The sequence below is a fragment of the Oncorhynchus gorbuscha genome, linkage group LG20 (genome assembly GCF_021184085.1).
Source record: "Oncorhynchus gorbuscha isolate QuinsamMale2020 ecotype Even-year linkage group LG20, OgorEven_v1.0, whole genome shotgun sequence".
Taxonomy (NCBI): domain Eukaryota; kingdom Metazoa; phylum Chordata; class Actinopteri; order Salmoniformes; family Salmonidae; genus Oncorhynchus; species Oncorhynchus gorbuscha.
Genome location: NC_060192.1, coordinates 1,282,917 through 1,300,416, shown reverse-complemented (window position 1 = coordinate 1,300,416; position 17,500 = coordinate 1,282,917). Strand labels below are relative to the sequence as shown.

The window sequence follows — 17,500 nt, the reverse complement described above, 5'->3', positions numbered from 1 at the left end:
TAACCACAGGAACACCTAAGAGCCGGTCCAGAAGCAGAGCTAACCACAGGACCACCTAAGAGCCGGTCCAGAAGCAGAGCTAACCACAGGACCACCTAAGAGCCGGTCCAGAAGCAGAGCTAACCACAGGACCACCTAAGAGCCGATCCAGAAGCAGAGCTAACCACAGGACCACCTAAGAGCCGGTCCAGAAGCAGAGCTAACCACAGGACCACCTAAGAGCCGGTCCAGAAGCAGAGCTAACCACAGGACCACCTAAGAGCCGGTCCAGAAGCAGAGCTAACCACAGGACCACCTAAGAGCCGGTCCAGAAGCAGAGCTAACCACAGGACCACCTAAGAGCCGGTCCAGAAGCAGACCACCTAAGAGCCGGTCCAGAAGCAGAGCTAACCACAGGACCACCTAAGAGCCGGTCCAGAAGCAGAGCTAACCACAGGACCACCTAAGAGCCGGTCCAGAAGCAGAGCTAACCACAGGACCACCTAAGAGCCGGTCCAGAAGCAGAGCTAACCACAGGACCACCTAAGAGCCGGTCCAGAAGCAGAGCTAACCACAGGACCACCTAAGAGCCGGTCCAGAAGCAGAGTCCAGAAGCAGAGCTAACCACAGGACCACCTAAGAGCCAGAAGGTCCAGAAGCAGAGCTAACCACAGGACCACCTAAGAGCCGGTCCAGAAGCAGAGCTAACCACAGGACCACCTAAGAGCCGGTCCAGAAGCAGAGCTAACCACAGGACCACCTAAGAGCCGGTCCAGAAGCAGAGCTAACCACAGGACCACCTAAGAGCCGGTCCAGAAGCAGAGCTAACCACAGGACCACCTAAGAGCCGGTCCAGAAGCAGAGCTAACCACAGGACCACCTAAGAGCCGGTCCAGAAGCAGAGCTAACCACAGGACCACCTAAGAGCCGGTCCAGAAGCAGAGCTAACCACAGGACCACCTAAGAGCCGGTCCAGAAGCAGAGCTAACCACAGGACCACCTAAGAGCCGGTCCAGAAGCAGAGCTAACCACAGGACCACCTAAGAGCCGGTCCAGAAGCAGAGCTAACCACAGGACCACCTAAGAGCCGGTCCAGAAGCAGAGCTAACCACAGGACCACCTAAGAGCCGGTCCAGAAGCAGAGCTAACCACAGGACCACCTAAGAGCCGGTCCAGAAGCAGAGCTAACCACAGGACCACCTAAGAGCCGGTCCAGAAGCAGAGCTAACCACAGGACCACCTAAGAGCCGGTCCAGAAGCAGAGCTAACCACAGGACCACCTAAGAGCCGGTCCAGAAGCAGAGCTAACCACAGGACCACCTAAGAGTCCAGAAGCAGGTCCAGAAGCAGAGCTAACCACAGGACCACCTAAGAGCCGGTCCAGAAGCAGAGCTAACCACAGGACCACCTAAGAGCCGGTCCAGAAGCAGAGCTAACCACAGGACCACCTAAGAGCCGGTCCAGAAGCAGAGCTAACCACAGGACCACCTAAGAGCCGGTCCAGAAGCAGAGCTAACCACAGGACCACCTAAGAGCCGGTCCAGAAGCAGAGCTAACCACAGGACCACCTAAGAGCCGGTCCAGAAGCAGAGCTAACCACAGGACCACCTAAGAGCCGGTCCAGAAGCAGAGCTAACCACAGGACCACCTAAGAGCCGGTCCAGAAGCAGAGCTAACCACAGGACCACCTAAGAGCCGGTCCAGAAGCAGAGCTAACCACAGGACCACTGCTATTCAGTCCTCGACAGCTTTCAGAGAGCGTTATGGATTTAGCGTTCTACCGAGTAGCCAATGATAGAAATTCATTGTGTATAAGAGGCTCAAATAGCAACAACAAAAAGCTGAAATAGCACCATGTAATTAGGTCCTTGAAGCCTCAATGAACTGTAGTGACTGAACATTCCTGTCAGGCTGGAGACAAGGACAGGCTTGGAGATGTCCCAAGGCGACTGTGTACGAGTCCTCAATGGCACCCCAATGCCTGACATAGTGCACAACCTCATGGGCCCTGGCCAAAAGTAGTGCACTAGATAGGGAACACGGTGCCATTTGGGACACATGCTATATTTGTGTATATCTTAACATAGTGGGGTTAAAACACACACACACACACACACACACACACACACACACACACACACACACACACACACACACACACACACACACACACACACACACACACACACACACACACACACACACACACACACACACACACACACACACTAGCTGCTAAAGCACAATATAACAGGGACCATTGATTCCATGCACTCCTTCCATGTATCCATGATCAATATTTGATGATCAGTGTGGTCTGGGCAGACAGACAGAGCTGTGAATGGGGCCTATGAGGATAAGGGGTGGGGCCTATGAGGATAAGGGGTGGGGCCTATGAGGATAAGGGGGTGGGGCCTATGAGGATAAGGGGTGGGGGTGGGGCCTATGAGGATAAGGGGGTGGGGCCTATGAGGATAAGGGGTGGGGCCTATGAGGATAAGGGGGTGGGGCCTATGAGGATAAGGGGGTGGGGGGCTAACGTTGGGGTGCAGTAATGACATCCCATGGGCATAGGGAGGTGCCTCAACATGAATAATGAATCTGTACTCCCCAGTCAGCGATAAGAGACTCGATATGGGCCATTATGAGCGCCGGTGTCACGCCAGCTGTCAATCAAATTACATCCAATCATGTGCAACTCCAACTCAGGTGGTCTCTAGGGGGGGGGAGATGTCGGGGTTGGAGGGACGGAGATCCAGGGTTCCTAACAGGCATGTGCATCTCCAACTCAGGTGGTCTCTAGGGGGGAGATGTCGGGGTTGGAGGGACGGAGATCCAGGGTTCCTAACAGGCATGTGCAGGGGACTTTCTATTATTGCCATATTTGGGCATATATTGCGTTTGACACCATATTAGGTCATCCCATACCCCCCCCCCCTTCATCCTCCCCTTCAGTGGAATCACTACAGGTCGTTATGAGGGCAGGGCAAGGTTCAATCTACCAGTGTTGGGTTACTGGTCAATGATGTAATACCATACCCTCACCATAAACCTAGAATAACATAACAGTCACAATGGCCCTGAGCCCAAAAAAGATAAAGCTATGCTTTGGTCTAATTGCTTAAGAACATTCAACAACACAGAGATACAGCCGAGCCTCTATTCATAAAGCGTCTCAGAGGAGGAGTGCTGATCTAGGGTCAGATCCCCACCTGTCCATGTAATCTTATTCACTATGACCTAACAGGAAAAACTGCTCCTAGATCAGCGCTGCTCCTCACCTCTCCCTTCTTGACGGTCATGGACTGGCGTCTGGGCGTGGTCTCCTCGTTGATGCTGGACAAAAAGTTCTGGGAGATGCGGAGCGCGTCCTGGAGCAGAGGGTGGTCTGGGTGGCTGCAGGGCGTGTGCTTCAGCAGGTCCTGCAGAGTGGAACGGCAGAGACACAGACTTACAGTGCCTTTCAAGCAGAGCCTATGTTACAGTATTGGGGTCGGCAGTTAAAACCAAGACAGTATTTAAAACCACGTGGTGTGAGGTTCAGAGTTACCGGTACATAGAAACAGACAGTATTTAAAACCACGTGGTGTGAGGTTCAGAGTTACCGGTACATAGAAACAGACAGTATTTAAAACCACGTGGTGTGAGGTTCAGAGAGTTACCGGTACATAGAAACAGACAGTATTTAAAACCACGTGGTGTGAGGTTCAGAGAGTTACCGGTACATAGAAACAGACAGTATTTAAAACCACGTGGTGTGAGGTTCAGAGAGTTACCGGTACATAGAAACGAGCAGGAAAAAAACAAAAAGACAAACTGCTTTGCTGGCTGTACTCACGTGCAGAACCAGGGTGCTTCGGGTCACTCGGTCCACTGGCTTGTACAGGAGAGCTTTAAGAGAGAAAGGAGAGACAGCAGCATGAATTACAACCTAAGTCAGAGCAATATGACATGACCCCAGTCAAATACTGCCCGTGCTGCCTGTGGCAGTGAGTTCACAGGTTGTCTTCATTAGTGCACACCGTATCAAAACGCTCTGCACCGTACCAAAACGCTTTGCAACAGGTAGGTCCTTTCTCGTTTCGGCCTATTTTCTTACTGTACCTTCCAGGTTCAGTAATGCTGTGGGCTACTTACTCTCCAGGGAGTTCTTGGCTGACTGGTCCTTCACGTCCTTGGTGCTCCTCACCCTGAGGTTCTGTAGGGACACAGAACGAGTGAACAGTGGGGCAACATTACACAAGGGAAAAAACAGAAACGAATCAACATGCCTCATACATGAACACTCATTCTGGTGCTGATAAATAGTAGTAGTAGACTGGCCCTTGGCTTGGTCAAAGGTAAGGCACTATAAATGGAATAGAGTGCCATTCAGAACGCAGAGAGGCCTCCAGCACCGAGGACAGACACTTCCCTCAGCCTCATATTCCTAATTCGTCTCATCCTGCACCCACACATCAGCATTGTTTCCCACTGTCACATTTAAATGGCAGAGAGACAATGCATTACTACATATCTCAATAAGAACACCGATTGATTGATTCTCTCCCTCAAATCCAGGCACCATCCTCAATGTTCCAGATTTTGCGTAGCCGTGATCGTGGCTACACAAGGACTTCAGGATATTAGTCCAAAACAAGCCCCCCTGCTAGTCAAGAGATCTTAGTCAAATTTTGGATTTGATCGTTTACCTCACGGACTCCTGTAGTCTGACAAGTAAATGAAGCCTCACACCGAGACTTACCCCAGCTTCGTACGCCGTTGTCTAAACTGTTTCTCCCAAAGCACGACAGCACCACAGGCATGTTTAGTTAGTGTCCTTGCCCTGGCATTATGCTTCCTTGTTCAAGCAATTCTACATCCTATCTGAGAGACGTTCTTCCACTAGCAAGGCTGGGCCCTTCAGGCTACCTGTAGAAGCTCAGTTTGGGGGGAGGATTAATGAATATATTAGCCTGTCCTGCTTCATCTGCACTTAGCTGAGATGGAGTGCATTTCCCTACTTCAGGGCCTCTGGCCGCCGGGGGGCTCACGAAGCAACCAGAAACCCAAAATATTAAGCAACACACCCTCTGCATTGTTCCACATCACGGCTGAACACACAGCTCACACACACACTTCTCCCTTCTGGTTGGGTACAGCAATGGAGGCTGCTGAAGCTGTTGAAGCTTCCCAGCTGTTGAGTGGTGCCTTTGATACCCCTCTGTCCTCCTTACACCGGGTAGCTGTGAAATGATTTCCCCCTGTGTGCTTAATGGCCCACTTTCACCCACTTTCAGTGTACAACGCTTTCTCTCAGTCGGTCTCGCTACGCAGCGAGGCAGAGTGACCTGGGCCTGGGCCACAGTGTGGAGACGGGAGGCTGAGCGTGTCTGTGTTTCCTTCTTGCCACCCCCAAGTCATCATCTCCCATCACCATGTCCAAAACAAGAGGTGTACCCCCTGGCCCCCAGAGTCAAGATGAAAGGACAAAACCCTCCCTCCTCCCCCTCTACCTCCGTGCCAGTTCACATTACCTCAGAGATTTCAGCGAACTGCGTGTTTGCCTGGCAGCACTTCTCCGCCGTCTCCACGGCAACCTCGTAGTTGTCCACAAAGGCCCGGTACACTCCCAGCTGGCTGGCCTGTCCGACAAACAGGGAGAGAGGGGGGACAAAATACAGGTCACATTGAAACACAGTCACCACTTTCCATAACCCATATTTACCAAAGTAGGCCTTCTGTTTGTATTGCTGTTTTGAGGGGACAGTAGGATATGTTGGCATAATCACAACATGACAAATGACAGCTACAACCCCTGAGGGGTGAAGAAACAAAAACTTGGGGACACAGTTCGACAGACGGGGCCACGGCGAGCGCCATCGTTTCTGCAGCGTTCTCCTAGCCTACAGCTTTTGCCATGGTAGTGGAGTGGAGCAGTTTGACGTTTATTGGAACAAGTCCTTGAGGCAGAACTAAGCGATATCCGCTCGATGGGCTGAAAAGTCAAAATTGGCCATATTATAAAAATTCATGAAAACAAATATGTGCTTTTGGTCATAATTTCAGGTTAGGGTTAGGCATTAGGGTTAGTGGTGTAGTGTGGTTGAGGTTAGGTTAAAAATCGGACTTTATGACGGTGCCAGCTAGTGACCACTCCGCGGAGCTGCAGAACAATATTCACCACGAAAAACGCTGCTGGAGTGGAGGCCTGCGCTGGGCTGAGGAATTAGCATCTGTGCTAACGGTTGCTGTGAAAGCACATTTGGAAATCTCATTCAGCCGTCCTAACTCCTTGAAACTCTGCGCGCCCAGTGACACTATTCATCTCCCTCGCGCTCAACAGCCCAATCTATTCTCCAGAATACAAGCGTGAGAGCAGGGGATAAAGAGGAGGGGACAGGATGTAGAGAACGGGCGTCCCCATTCAAGTCAATGGGTACAATGGGTGGACCGGCGGCAATTGCGAGTGTACCCATAGGAGCAAAGCAGGAAGTAAAAGCAGGAAGTAAAAGCAGGAAGTAAAAGCAGGAATTAAAAGCAGGAACTAAAAGCAGGAAGAGTACTCATCAATCTGCGTAAAAACCAGGAAGTAAAAGCAGGAATTAAAAGCAGGAACTAAAAGCAGGAACTAAAAGCAGGAAGTAAAAGCAGGAAGAGTACTCATCAATCTGCGTAAAAACCAGGAAGTAAAAGCAGGAAGTAAAAGCAGGAAGTAAAAGCAGGAAGTAAAAGCAGGAAGTAAAAGCAGGAAGTAAAAGCAGGAAGTAAAAGCAGGAAGAGTACTCATCAATCTGCGCTGTAATTTGTTGAATCAACTCAACTGACATCACAAAAAATACATTCCATTGCATGAGCCACATAAGACAGCATCATTACCTGGAAAATGATTGCGTCACAATACCAGGAGCCATTGCGAGCGTACCAATGTGTTTACCAGTCAAATTGCCAAGGTTAGAGGTTCCAAGCCTGTTCTACTTCCCAATTCCCTCACATGCACATTATTCCCCCCGGTGTGACCCCATGACCTCTACAGCATTTCATGTCCACTGCCGTCACAAAAGAGACAATCGATTTTGGCACTCTGTCGAAAGAAACCCAGGTTTTTTCCAGGAGGTGCTGGATGTTACGGGGTAAAGCCATTTACAGCCTATCCCCACTGTGTCTGAGTCCTGCCTCGGGCCAGAATCAATCTGCAGCACAGTGGACAGGAATTCAGAGCGTGACAATCCCACTATGGGCGGGGAGGAGCCGGGATGGCGGTAATAGCGCTGCAGACAACACAACGGGAGCCACTGGAGCCGCTCGGGACACACAGTTGCTGGATGAACGCACAGTGACGTTTACAAGCATTTCGCTACACTCGCAAAAACATCTGATAAATATGTGACCAATCAAATTGGATTTGAAATATAACGAGCGTAACCGCTTGGCTGGGATGATTTTCTTATCTAGAATGTAACCTTACAATACACATAGCATGTACAGTAGGGTAGCCTAGTGGTTAGAGTGTTGAACTAGTAACCGGAAGGTTGCAAGTTCAAATCCCCGAGCTGACAAGGTACAAATCTGTCGTTCTGCTTCTGAACAGGCAGTTAACCCACTGTTCCTAGGCCGTCATTGAAAATAAGAATTTGTTCTTAACTGACTTGCCTGGTTAAATAAAGGTTAAATAAAGGTGTACATAATGTCAGTGTATATACTGAACACTTTGTGTAAATGACTCTTAAAATACACCATTGTTATCCATCTCTCCTAAACAAAGAAATGTCAGTCTTCATGGTGTCTCAGTAGGCCTACATGAGAAACAGCAGTGAGGGAGCGTGCAAGGAGGGGAAAACACTACTGTCTATTATTTAGAGGCTTTCCAGGAGTTTTCGTCCCTTCTTTCTGGTAGTGATGTGCCGTTACTACTCCTCTGGCTGACAGGGAGAGACAGCTCTATCTGAGAGACTCTCTTCTCCTCCCCCTAAATGGCTGCCAGGTAGGGAGACTGTTTCTGCCGCGTCGGCGGCGTCTCCCCCTGACTCTCATTGACTGACGTCTGTCGAGAGAGGAGAGGAGCAGTAATTGAGGGAATGATGACCTCTGCTACAACGGAGAGATTGACTGAGAGATACAGAGAGAGAGAGAGAGAGAGAGAGAGAGAGAGAGAGAGAGAGAGAGAGAGAGAGAGAGAGAGAGAGAGAGACAGAGAGACACAGAGAGAGAGAGACAGAGATACAGAGAGAGAGAGAGACAGAGAGAGAGAGAGAGACAGAGAGAGACAGAGATACACAGAGAGAGAGAGATACAGAGACAGAGAGAGAGAGAGACAGAGAGAGAGGCAGAGAGAGGGAGACAGAGAGAGGGAGGGATAGAGAGACAGAGAGAGAGACAGAGAGAGAGAGAGAGAGAGAGAGAGAGAGAGAGAGAGAGAGAGAGAGAGAGAGAGAGAGAGAGAGAGAGAGAGAGAGAGAGAGAGAGACACAGAGAGAGAGAGACAGAGATACAGAGAGAGAGAGAGACACAGAGACAGAGAGAGAGAGAGAGACAGAGATACAGAGAGAGAGAGATACAGAGACAGAGAGAGAGAGAGAGACAGAGAGAGAGGCAGAGAGAGGGAGACAGAGAGAGGGAGGGATAGAGAGACAGAGAGGGAGGGATAGAGAGACAGAGAGAGACAGAGAGAGAGAGAGAGAGAGAGAGAGAGAGAGGTAGGTTTAAATGGGTTTCCCTTTAAGAGGGTTATCAGACACAGAGAGAGAGAGAGAGAGAGAGAGAGAGAGAGAGAGAGAGAGAGAGAGAGAGAGAGAGAGAGAGAGAGAGACAGAGAGACACAGAGAGAGAGAGACAGAGATACAGAGAGAGAGAGAGAGAGAGACAGAGAGAGAGAGAGAGACAGAGAGAGACAGAGATACACAGAGAGAGAGAGAGAGAGACAGAGAGAGAGAGAGAGAGAGAGAGAGAGAGAGAGAGAGAGGGAGAGAGAGAGGGTGAGGTAGGTTTAAATGGGTTTCCCTTTAAGAGGGTTATCAGACACAGACAAGAGAGACGGAGGAGAAACAAACTAACAATGAATCAATAAAATGCAGAAAAGGATTCCGGCATGTGCTGCCCTGACAGTTTAAACAGACAAATAAAATCATCCTTTTACAATTTGTTTTCCTTTGTGTCATTTAGCAGATATTCTTATCCAGGGCAACTTACAGGAGCAATTAGGGTTCAAGTGCCTTGCTCAAGGGCTCATCGGCATATTTTTTCCACCTAAGTCCCTCATCGCTCAGTGTTTGGCATTATTTATAGGTTGCTTCTTAGTGACACAAAGCTCAGTGTAGCATTCGTCTCAGTAGAAAAGACAGCATGGTGACACTCTCCTTCTCCCTGTCCACTGTCCCCTTACACACAGCACTCATGACAGGCCTAGCTCTCCTGTAGGCGGTGGGGTGGCAATGTCATGTTGCCATGTTGCCAAGTAGCCAGGTCCAGGGAGGGACTCATTAGGAAGTCCTCTGTCATCCCGAGTCAGGCACCAGTCTCCGACAGACACAGGGCAGGGGGAACACCCCAAGGATCTGTCTTATGACCTCACCTGTTTCTGGAAGAGGTCCCCCACGCGCTGGTGGTGGCTCCACTGCTGCACCCGGGGGAGCAGGCCGTCGTAGAACTCCTTGTGGACCTCGTAGAGCTCAGGCACTTTGAAGAAGATGGTCTCGATCTGGGGGATGGTCAGCACGGGCTGGGACGTGGTGGCTGCTGCCTTCAGAGGCTTCATAGGCTGAGAGAATAGGAGGGAGGGAGATAGAGAGAGAGTTTGTATAGTGTGTGTGTTTGTGTGCATGTGACACGTAGAGCGTTCACGGCAAGTGTGTGTGTGTGTGTGTGTGTGTGTGTGTGTGTGTGTGTGTGTGTGTGTGTGTGTGTGTGTGTGTGTGCGTGCGTGCGTGCGTGCGTGCGTGCGTGCGTGCGTGCGTGCGTGTGTGTGTGCCTCTCACCAGTAGCAGTGCCTCCAGGTGGCTGAGGTAGGTCTCCTCGCTGGCCAGGATCCCAGACAGAACCCACTTCCTCATCTCCAGGCCTTTCTCCAGGTCCAACTCCGTCTGCAGCGGACACACAGGAAACCACAATATAAGTACTGTATGAATGAGACCATTCACACCAGGCCATTAGTTTGAGTCTGAATGGCAACAGCGTAGTGGGAAGACTAGAGGAGCAATAGTTCATAAAAGCTGGGGTGTAAAAGACACAGCTTCGTCTTTAAGGAAGCCATTGTTCTAGCATTCTTCCAGGCCAACCTCACTAGAGAGTAAAAACACTCAACATGCGGCCAAGGAAAGAGCTTTGGGCCGTCTCGCCTAACCAAGGAAACTAAAATAACTCTGGCAGTCAGGGTTTCCCATGGGATGTAAGTTGGTAAGCTAACCCCCAGGCTCCGGGACAGAGGAGAGTCATGGCAGGAGGCAAAGCTAACCCCCAGGCTCCGGGACAGAGGAGAGTCATAGCAGGAGGCAAAGCTAACCCCCAGTCTCCAGGACAGAGGAGAGTCATGGCAGGAGGCAAAGCTAACCCCCAGGCTCCGGGACAGAGGAGAGTCATAGCAGGAGGCAAAGCTAACCCCCAGTCTCCAGGACAGAGGAGAGTCATGGCAGGAGGCAAAGCTAACCCCCAGGCTCCGGGACAGAGGAGAGTCATGGCAGGAGGCAAAGCTAACCCCCAGGCTCCGGGACAGAGGAGAGTCATGGCAGGAGGCAAAGCTAACCCCCAGGCTCCGGGACAGAGGAGAGTCATGGCAGGAGGCAAAGCTAACCCCCAGGCTCCGGGACAGAGGAGAGTCATGGCAGGAGGCAAAGCTAGGAGAGAGTGGAGCAGGGTAGGCCACGGCTGGGCCAGGCAGTACCTCTCCCGGGTCTGGGCTATCCAACCCATTCACTAAGCTGAAGTAATATATAATAATAATATATGCCATTTAGCAGACGCTTTTATCCAAAGCGACTTACAGTCATGTGTGCATACATTCTACTTATGGGTGGACCCGGGGATCGAACCCACTACCCTGGCGTTACAAGCGCCATGCTCTACCAACTGAGCTACAAGTTGAATGGACCAAGTAGTAGTAAAGCTATCTGTGCCCAGCTACTACAGAACACAGCCTGGGGCTCCTTTAAAAGAGAGATTCTGAGAGTGTGGGGGGGGGGGGTAAGCTACAATAGAGAGGAATCTGACTACTGCCTTCATTTGGAGACTATGATGAGAATGTACTTTAGTCTCAGACAGGATAAGGGCGGACATAATGCACGCTCCGGTAAGGGCTTTTCTCTTTGTGTGATTGTATGTGTTTGGTTTTACTATCCTTGTGGGAATCAGATGAACTCAAAAGGCTAGTAAAACAAGGAAAATGGGGACATTTCCCCACATAGAAAAATACTATTTTAGGCTTAGGGGTTAGATTTAAGGTTAGGTTAAGAATGAGAATCAGATGTTTGGTCCCCACAAGGATAGTAAAACAAACGTGTGTGTGTGTGTGTGTGTGTGTGTGTGTGTGTGTGTGTGTGTGTGTGTGTGTGTGTGTGTGTGTGTGTGTGTGTGTGTGTGTGTGTGTGTGTGTGTGTGTGTGTGTGTGTGTGTGTGTGTGTGTGTGTGTGTGTGTGTGTAAACAGAAGCCATAGGAGAGATAATCAAAAAATGCTGAAATGAATGACACGATGCGAGAAAGCACCTTCTGTGTGTGTTAATGGGGGGTAAATGAGCCTGAAACTCCTGTTTCCATGGCCACTGCACAGGTAGTGGAAGCAGCAGATGTCAGTAAGAGTCTCTGGGGAACTACAGGGGACCAGACAAACTGATGGACTCCATTACCCAGGGGTCTGTGCTGTGGATCCCATTACCCAGGGGTCTGTGCTGTGGATCCCATTACCCAGGGGTCTGTGCTGTGGATCCCTTTACCCAGGGGTCTGTGATGTGGATCCCATTACCCAGGGGTCTGTGCTGTGGATCCCATTACCCAGGGGTCTGTGCTGTGGATCCCATTACCCAGGGGTCTGTGCTGTGGATCCCATTACCCAGGGGTCTGTGCTGTGGATCCCATTACCCAGGGGTCTGTGCTGTGGATCCCATTACCCAGGGGTCTGTGCTGTGGATCCCATTACCCAGGGGTCTGTGCTGTGGACTCCATTACCCAGGGGTCTGTGCTGTGGACTCCATTACCCAGGGGTCTGTGCTGTGTTTGGTTCTGTTTCTCTGGCTCTTATAGAACAGGCCTTTTCTGCTTCCATACTTCACAAGAGTGTTAAAAGAGAAGATCATTTAAAGCATTTTATTTGACAAGAGTACGCACGCTTTGGATGTTTGGACAAGCTACATGACTGAGAACAGATGTATGACCAAACTGTTGCCACAAAGTTGGAAGCACAGAATCGTCTAGAATGTAATTGTATGCTGTAGCGTTAAGATTTCCCTTCACTGGAACTAAGGGGCCTGAACCATGAAAAACAGCCCCAGACCAGTATTCCTCCTCCACCAAACTTTACAGTTGGCACGATGCATTCAGGCAGGTAGTGTTCTCCTGGCATCCATCAAACCCAGATTTGTCCATCGGACTGCCAGATGGTGAAGTGTGATTCATCACTCCAGAGAACGTGTTCCCACTGTTCCAGAGTCCAATGGTGGCTTCACACCACTCCAGCCGGCGCTTGGCATTGCACATGGTGTTCTTAGGCTTGTGTGCAGCTGCTCAGCCATGGAAACCCATTTCATGAAGCTCCCGACAAACAGTTCTTATGCTGTCGTTGCTTCCAGAGGTAGTTTGGAACTCGGTAGTGAGTGTTGACGGACAATTTTTACGCTCTGCGTGCGTCAGCATTCGGCGGTCCCGTTCCGTGAGCTTGTGTGGCCTACCACTACGCGGCTGTATTTCAGCGGCTGAGCCGTTGTTGCTCCTAGACGTTTCCACTTCACAATAGCAGCACTTAAGGTTGACCGGGGCAGCTCTAGCAGGGCAGAAATTATACAAACTGACTTATTGGAAAGGTGGAATCCTATGACGGCGCCACGATGAAAGCCACAGAGCTCTTCAGTGAGGTCCCACTGCCAATGTTTGTCTATGGAGATTGCACGGCTCTGTCCTTGATTTTATCCACCTGTCAACAACGGGTTTGGCTGAAAGGCCATTCTATGTTTGTCTATGGAGATTGCATGGCTGTGTGTTGATTTTATCCACCTGTCAACAACGGGTTTGGCTGAAATAGCCGAATCCACTAATTTGAGAGGTGTCCACATACCTTTGTATATATAGTGTATCTGCACATATGTGATGTAGTACGTCATTTTCGGGGACCACTTTTTAGAACCTCTGGCTCGAAAGTATACAGAAGTACCAGAGAATGTCTTTAAATAAAAATGAGTGAAGATGAACATTTTGTGAAACCTTCTCGAGTTATAACGGGGCCAGCCAGCCCACGGTTCCATGGTGGAGTTGAGTGATGTGTGTTTATTCATTCATTCACTGCTCAGGACCAGACACTCCTCCTCACCTCGGGAGGGCCCGTCACATCTCCATAATAACATATTTTATTCATTGTCACGGCAACAACTAATGAGCCCCTCTCAGTGTGCAGACAGCCAAGACAGGGGGGGGGGGGGGGGGGGGTCTAGGGCTGGGCCTAAAGCTCAGCTGATTATGCTAACAGCAGCAGCCACTCCCTTAAAGTAGGTACTTACTGTACACACAACTAAGAGAATTGTGTGTGTGTGTGTGTGTGTGTGTGTGTGTGTGTGTGTGTGTGTGTGTGTGTGTGTGTGTGTGTGTGTGTGTGTGTGTGTGTGTGTGTGTGTGTGTGTGTGTGTGTGTGTGTGTGTGTGTGTGTGTGTGTGTGTGTAATAGTAGGACAAAAGGAAAACACCCACCCAAAATCAGTCTACAGTAACTTTGTGTACCTTGACTTGTGTACATTTCTCATTCACTAAATACATCCTAAATGCACAACTAGCAGTGGTGCTAATAGCATGGATTCATCATCGCTACCAATTTGTTAAAGTAAGTCTCAAGCTAATTGCTCACTCACTGGAAATACACCATAATATATACTAACAGCTATTATCATATGATTAAGCCTAATAACTGAGGACATTGAGAGAAACGTAGAAACATTGAAATAGTATTCTCTTCTCTCTGTCTCCCATGGCAGCGAGACGTCACATTCCATAAGGGTTCAAAGCCAGGTAGGAGGCGGTGTGGGCATCTCATTTTATAATAGCCCTGTTCACTTTCATTTCTCAAATTTTCTCTGGAAAAAACACCATCGTCCCTCTCTCTGAAGTATTTATTAACGAACCCCTCGGGTGTAACACGAAATACAAACATCTCTGAATAATCTTGTTCTGTACAGGAGTGAGTTATTGTACTCTAATACTTTCCATTTCAAGAGAGACCGACTAGGCATTGACAGAGAGACAGAGAGATATGCTACTGGCGGTTAGTCTATGTAGTTATTCTACGTCTTGGTGTTGACATCTCCCACGATGACTTTCCTTTGAGTCAGGCAACAAAAATTGTATTCATTTTGAGTCAGGCAACAAAAATTGCCGGGGACTCGTTAAAGACATTTAACAGCCTTGAGGAGAATCTTAACGCTTCAGAAGAGTTGGCCCACAGACATGAGTGACCTTTTTCCAGGTCGCTGCCTCAGGGGTGATGTGATCACTCAGGAATGGCCTGATGGTAGTGGACGACTCTGGGGGAGATGCATTCGGAAAGTATTCAGACCCCTTGAATTTTCCCACATCTTGTATCGTTACAGCCTTATTCTAAAGTTGATTAAGTTGATTTGTTCCCTCATCAATCTACACACAACACCACATATTGACAAAGTAAAAACAGGTTTGTAGAAATGTTTATTACAAAATTTAAAATGGAAATATAATATCCACATAAAAATTCTGACCCTTTACTCAGTACTTTGTTGAAGCACCTTTGGCAGCGATTACAGCCTCGAGTCTTCTTGATAGGACGCTACAAGCTTGGCACACCTGTATTTGGGGAGTTTCTCCCATTCTTCTCTGCAGATCCTCTCAAGCTCTGTCAGGTTTGATGGGGAGCGTCGCTGCACAGCTATTTTCAGGTCTCTCAAGTCCCGGCTCTGGCTGGGCCACTCAGGGACATTCAGAGCCTTGTCCCAAAGCCACGCCTGCATTGTCTTGGTTGTGTGCTTAGGGTTGTTGTCCTGTTGGAAGGTGAACCTTCGCCCCAGTCTGAGGTCCTGTGTGCTCTGGAGCAGGTTTTCATCAAGGATCTCTCTGTACTTTGCTCCGTTCATCTTTCACTCAATCCTGACTAGTCTCCACATCCCTGCCGCCGATTTCATACACCTGTCAGCAACGGGTGTGGCAGAAAAAGGTCCCGTGATGCTGCCACCACCCTGCTTCACCGTAGGGATGGTGCCTGGTTTCCTCCAGACGTGACGCTTGGCATTCAGGCCAAAGAGTTCAATCTTGGATTCATCAGACCAGAGAATCTTGTTTCTCATGGTCTGAGAGTCCTTTAGGTTCCTTCTGGCAAACTCCAAGTGGGCTGTCACGTGCATTTCATTGAGGAGTGGCTTCTGTCTGGCCACTACCATAAAGCCCTGATTGGTGGATTGCTGCAGAGATGGTTGTCCTTCAGGAAGGTTCTCCCATCTCCACAGAGGAACTCTAGAGCTCTGTCAGAGTGACCATCAGGTTTTTGGTCACCTCCCTGACCAAGGCCCTTCTTCTCCATTGCTCAGTTTGGCCGGGCGGCCAGCTCTAGGGAGAGTCTTGGTGGTTCCAAACTTCTTCCATTTAAGAATGATGGAGGCTACTGTGTTGTTGGGGACCTTCAATGCTGCAGACATTTTTGGGTACCCTTCCCCAGATCTGTACCTCGACACAATCCCGTCTCTGAACTCTACGGACAAATCCTTCAACCTCATTTGCTTGTTTTTTTTGCTCTGACATGCACTGTCAACTGTGGGACCTTGTATAGACAGGTGTGTGCCTTTCCAAATCATTTTATAAAGGGCTCCTGAGTGGCGCAGCGGTCTACGGCATCTCAGTGCTAGAGACGTCACTACAGACGGGCTGTATCACAACCGGCCGTGATCGGGAGTCCCATAGCGCGGCGCACAATTGGCCCAGCGTCGTCCGGGTTAGACGAGGGTTTGGCCCAGCATCGTCCGGGTTAGACGAGGGTTTGGCCCAGCATCGTCCGGGTTAGATGAGGGTTTGGCCCAGCATCGTCCGGGTTAGACGAGGGTTTGGCCCAGCATCGTCCGGGTTAGACGAGAGCTTGGCCCAGCATCGTCCGGGTTAGACGAGGGTTTGGCCCAGCATCGTCCGGGTTAGACGAGGGTTTGGCCCAGCATCGTCCGGGTTAGACGAGGGTTTGGCCCAGCATCGTCCGGGTTAGATGAGGGTTTGGCCCAGCATCGTCCGGGTTAGACGAGGGTTTGGCCCAGCAGCGTCCGGGTTAGACGAGGGTTTGGCCCAGCATCGTCCGGGTTAGACGAGGGTTTGGCCCAGCATCGTCCGGGTTAGACGAGGGTTTGGCCCAGCATCGTCCGGGTTAGACGAGGGTTTGGCCCAGCATCGTCCGGGTTAGACGAGAGCTTGGCCCAGCATTGTCCGGGTTAGACGAGGGTTTGGCCCAGCATCGTCCGGGTTAGACGAGGGTTTGGCCCAGCAGCGTCCGGGTTAGACGAGGGTTTGGCCCAGCATTGTCCGGGTTAGACGAGGGTTTGGCCAGGGTTTGGCCCAGCATTGTCCGGGTTAGACGAGGGTTTGGCCCAGCATTGTCCGGGTTAGACGAGGGTTTGGCCAGGGTTTGGCCCAGCATTGTCCGGGTTAGACGAGGGTTTGGCCCAGCAGCGTCCGGGTTAGACGAGGGTTTGGCCCAGCATTGTCCGGGTTAGACGAGGGTTTGGCCAGGGTTTGGCCCAGCATCGTCCGGGTTAGACGAGGTTTTGGCCAGGGTTTGGCCCAGCATCGTCCGGGTTAGACGAGGGTTTGGCCAGGGTTTGGCCCAGCATTGTCCGGGTTAGACGAGGGTTTGGCCCAGCATTGTCCGGGTTAGACGAGGGTTTGGCCAGGGTTTGGCCCAGCATTGTCCGGGTTAGACGAGGGTTTGGCCAGGGTTTGGCCCAGCATCGTCCGGGTTAGACGAGGGTTTGGCCCAGCATCGTCCGGGTTAGACGAGAGCTTGGCCCAGCATCGTCCGGGTTAGACGAGGGTTTGGCCCAGCATCGTCCGGGTTAGACGAGGGTTTGGCCCAGCATCGTCCGGGTTAGACGAGGGTTTGGCCCAGCATCGTCCGGGTTAGAAGAGGGTTTGGCCCAGCATCGTCCGGGTTAGACGAGGGTTTGGCCCAGCAGCGTCCGGGTTAGACGAGGGTTTGGCCCAGCATTGTCCGGGTTAGACGAGGGTTTGGCCAGGGTTTGGCCCAGCATTGTCCGGGTTAGACGAGGGTTTGGCCCAGCATTGTCCGGGTTAGACGAGGGTTTGGCCAGGGTTTGGCCCAGCATTGTCCGGGTTAGACGAGGGTTTGGCCCAG

General features: G+C 50.5%; 1 protein-coding gene across 2 annotated transcripts in view; it reads right to left on the bottom strand.

The window, feature by feature from the left end:
* LOC124006825 (breakpoint cluster region protein-like) overlaps positions 1 to 17,500 on the bottom strand; it is a 151,001-nt gene that overhangs the window by 28,807 nt on the left and 104,694 nt on the right. For both annotated transcript variants that reach the window (XM_046317005.1, XM_046317004.1), the window contains 6 exons: positions 9,933 to 10,037; positions 9,530 to 9,715; positions 5,496 to 5,603; positions 4,117 to 4,177; positions 3,818 to 3,870; positions 3,261 to 3,401 (listed from right to left, as the gene is read on the bottom strand). In XM_046317005.1, the coding sequence (XP_046172961.1) occupies positions 3,261 to 3,401; positions 3,818 to 3,870; positions 4,117 to 4,177; positions 5,496 to 5,603; positions 9,530 to 9,715; positions 9,933 to 10,037 (654 nt within the window). The remainder of the gene's footprint in view (positions 1 to 3,260; positions 3,402 to 3,817; positions 3,871 to 4,116; positions 4,178 to 5,495; positions 5,604 to 9,529; positions 9,716 to 9,932; positions 10,038 to 17,500) is intronic.